Source organism: Myotis brandtii, unplaced genomic scaffold (genome assembly GCF_000412655.1).
Source record: "Myotis brandtii unplaced genomic scaffold, ASM41265v1 scaffold59, whole genome shotgun sequence".
Taxonomy (NCBI): domain Eukaryota; kingdom Metazoa; phylum Chordata; class Mammalia; order Chiroptera; family Vespertilionidae; genus Myotis; species Myotis brandtii.
This window is the reverse complement of record NW_005370223.1, coordinates 6107081-6107603: the sequence shown is the minus strand read 5'-3', so window position 1 is coordinate 6107603 and position 523 is coordinate 6107081. Positions and strand designations below refer to the sequence as shown.

General features: G+C 72.5%; 1 protein-coding gene across 2 annotated transcripts in view; it reads left to right on the top strand.

Annotated features, from left to right (window-relative positions):
- Positions 1-53: 53 nt before the first annotated feature.
- Positions 54-523, top strand: part of KLF10 (Kruppel-like factor 10) — a 5968-nt gene continuing 5498 nt past the window's right edge. The window contains exon 1 of one of the 2 annotated variants that reach the window (XM_014550283.1): positions 54-151. In XM_014550283.1, the coding sequence (XP_014405769.1) occupies positions 77-151 (75 nt within the window). In that variant the 5' untranslated portion in view covers positions 54-76. Of the gene's footprint in view, positions 152-402; positions 511-523 lie in introns of those variants that run through there. The other variant, XM_005879286.2, reaches the window with a different exon arrangement.

Here is a 523-nt window from a genome sequence, read left to right as displayed (position 1 = left end):
AGTCGGGAGGTTTCCTGCAGGCGAGGCTCCGGCGAGGGCGTGTGCGTCGCGAGGGGGTCAGGAGAGGCGGCCCGGGATGGAGCGCCGAGGGGGAGACAGGTCTGCTCAAGGTGTCATGAGGGGCCGGGGCAGCTCCCCGGAGAGGCTGGAGGCAAGTGAGGGAGAGGATGGCGGGAGGGGCAGGAAGAGTGGGGAGGCCAGGGGGCCCCCCTGCACCTGGCGCCCGGAGAGATGCCTCCTCCTGGATCGGGACTGCGAGCCAGGGTGGGAGGGGGCTGCTCGCGAGCATTTGGGCGGCGCGGTGCGCACAGGAGAGGGGACCCTCTCTCGGGGGTCTGAACGGAGGCTTGCAGGAGGGGACGGATCCGCAGATCTCCGGGGGCGGGGAGGGAGGGTGCCCGGCGAGGATGCGGGGGAATGGCACGCGGGCCGCAGAGCGCCGAGGAGGGGGACGAGAAGTTCGCCCCCAGACGTCGGCCGGGGGACTCATCTCATCCTCGGAGGGGGCAGGTGGCCGCCTTCC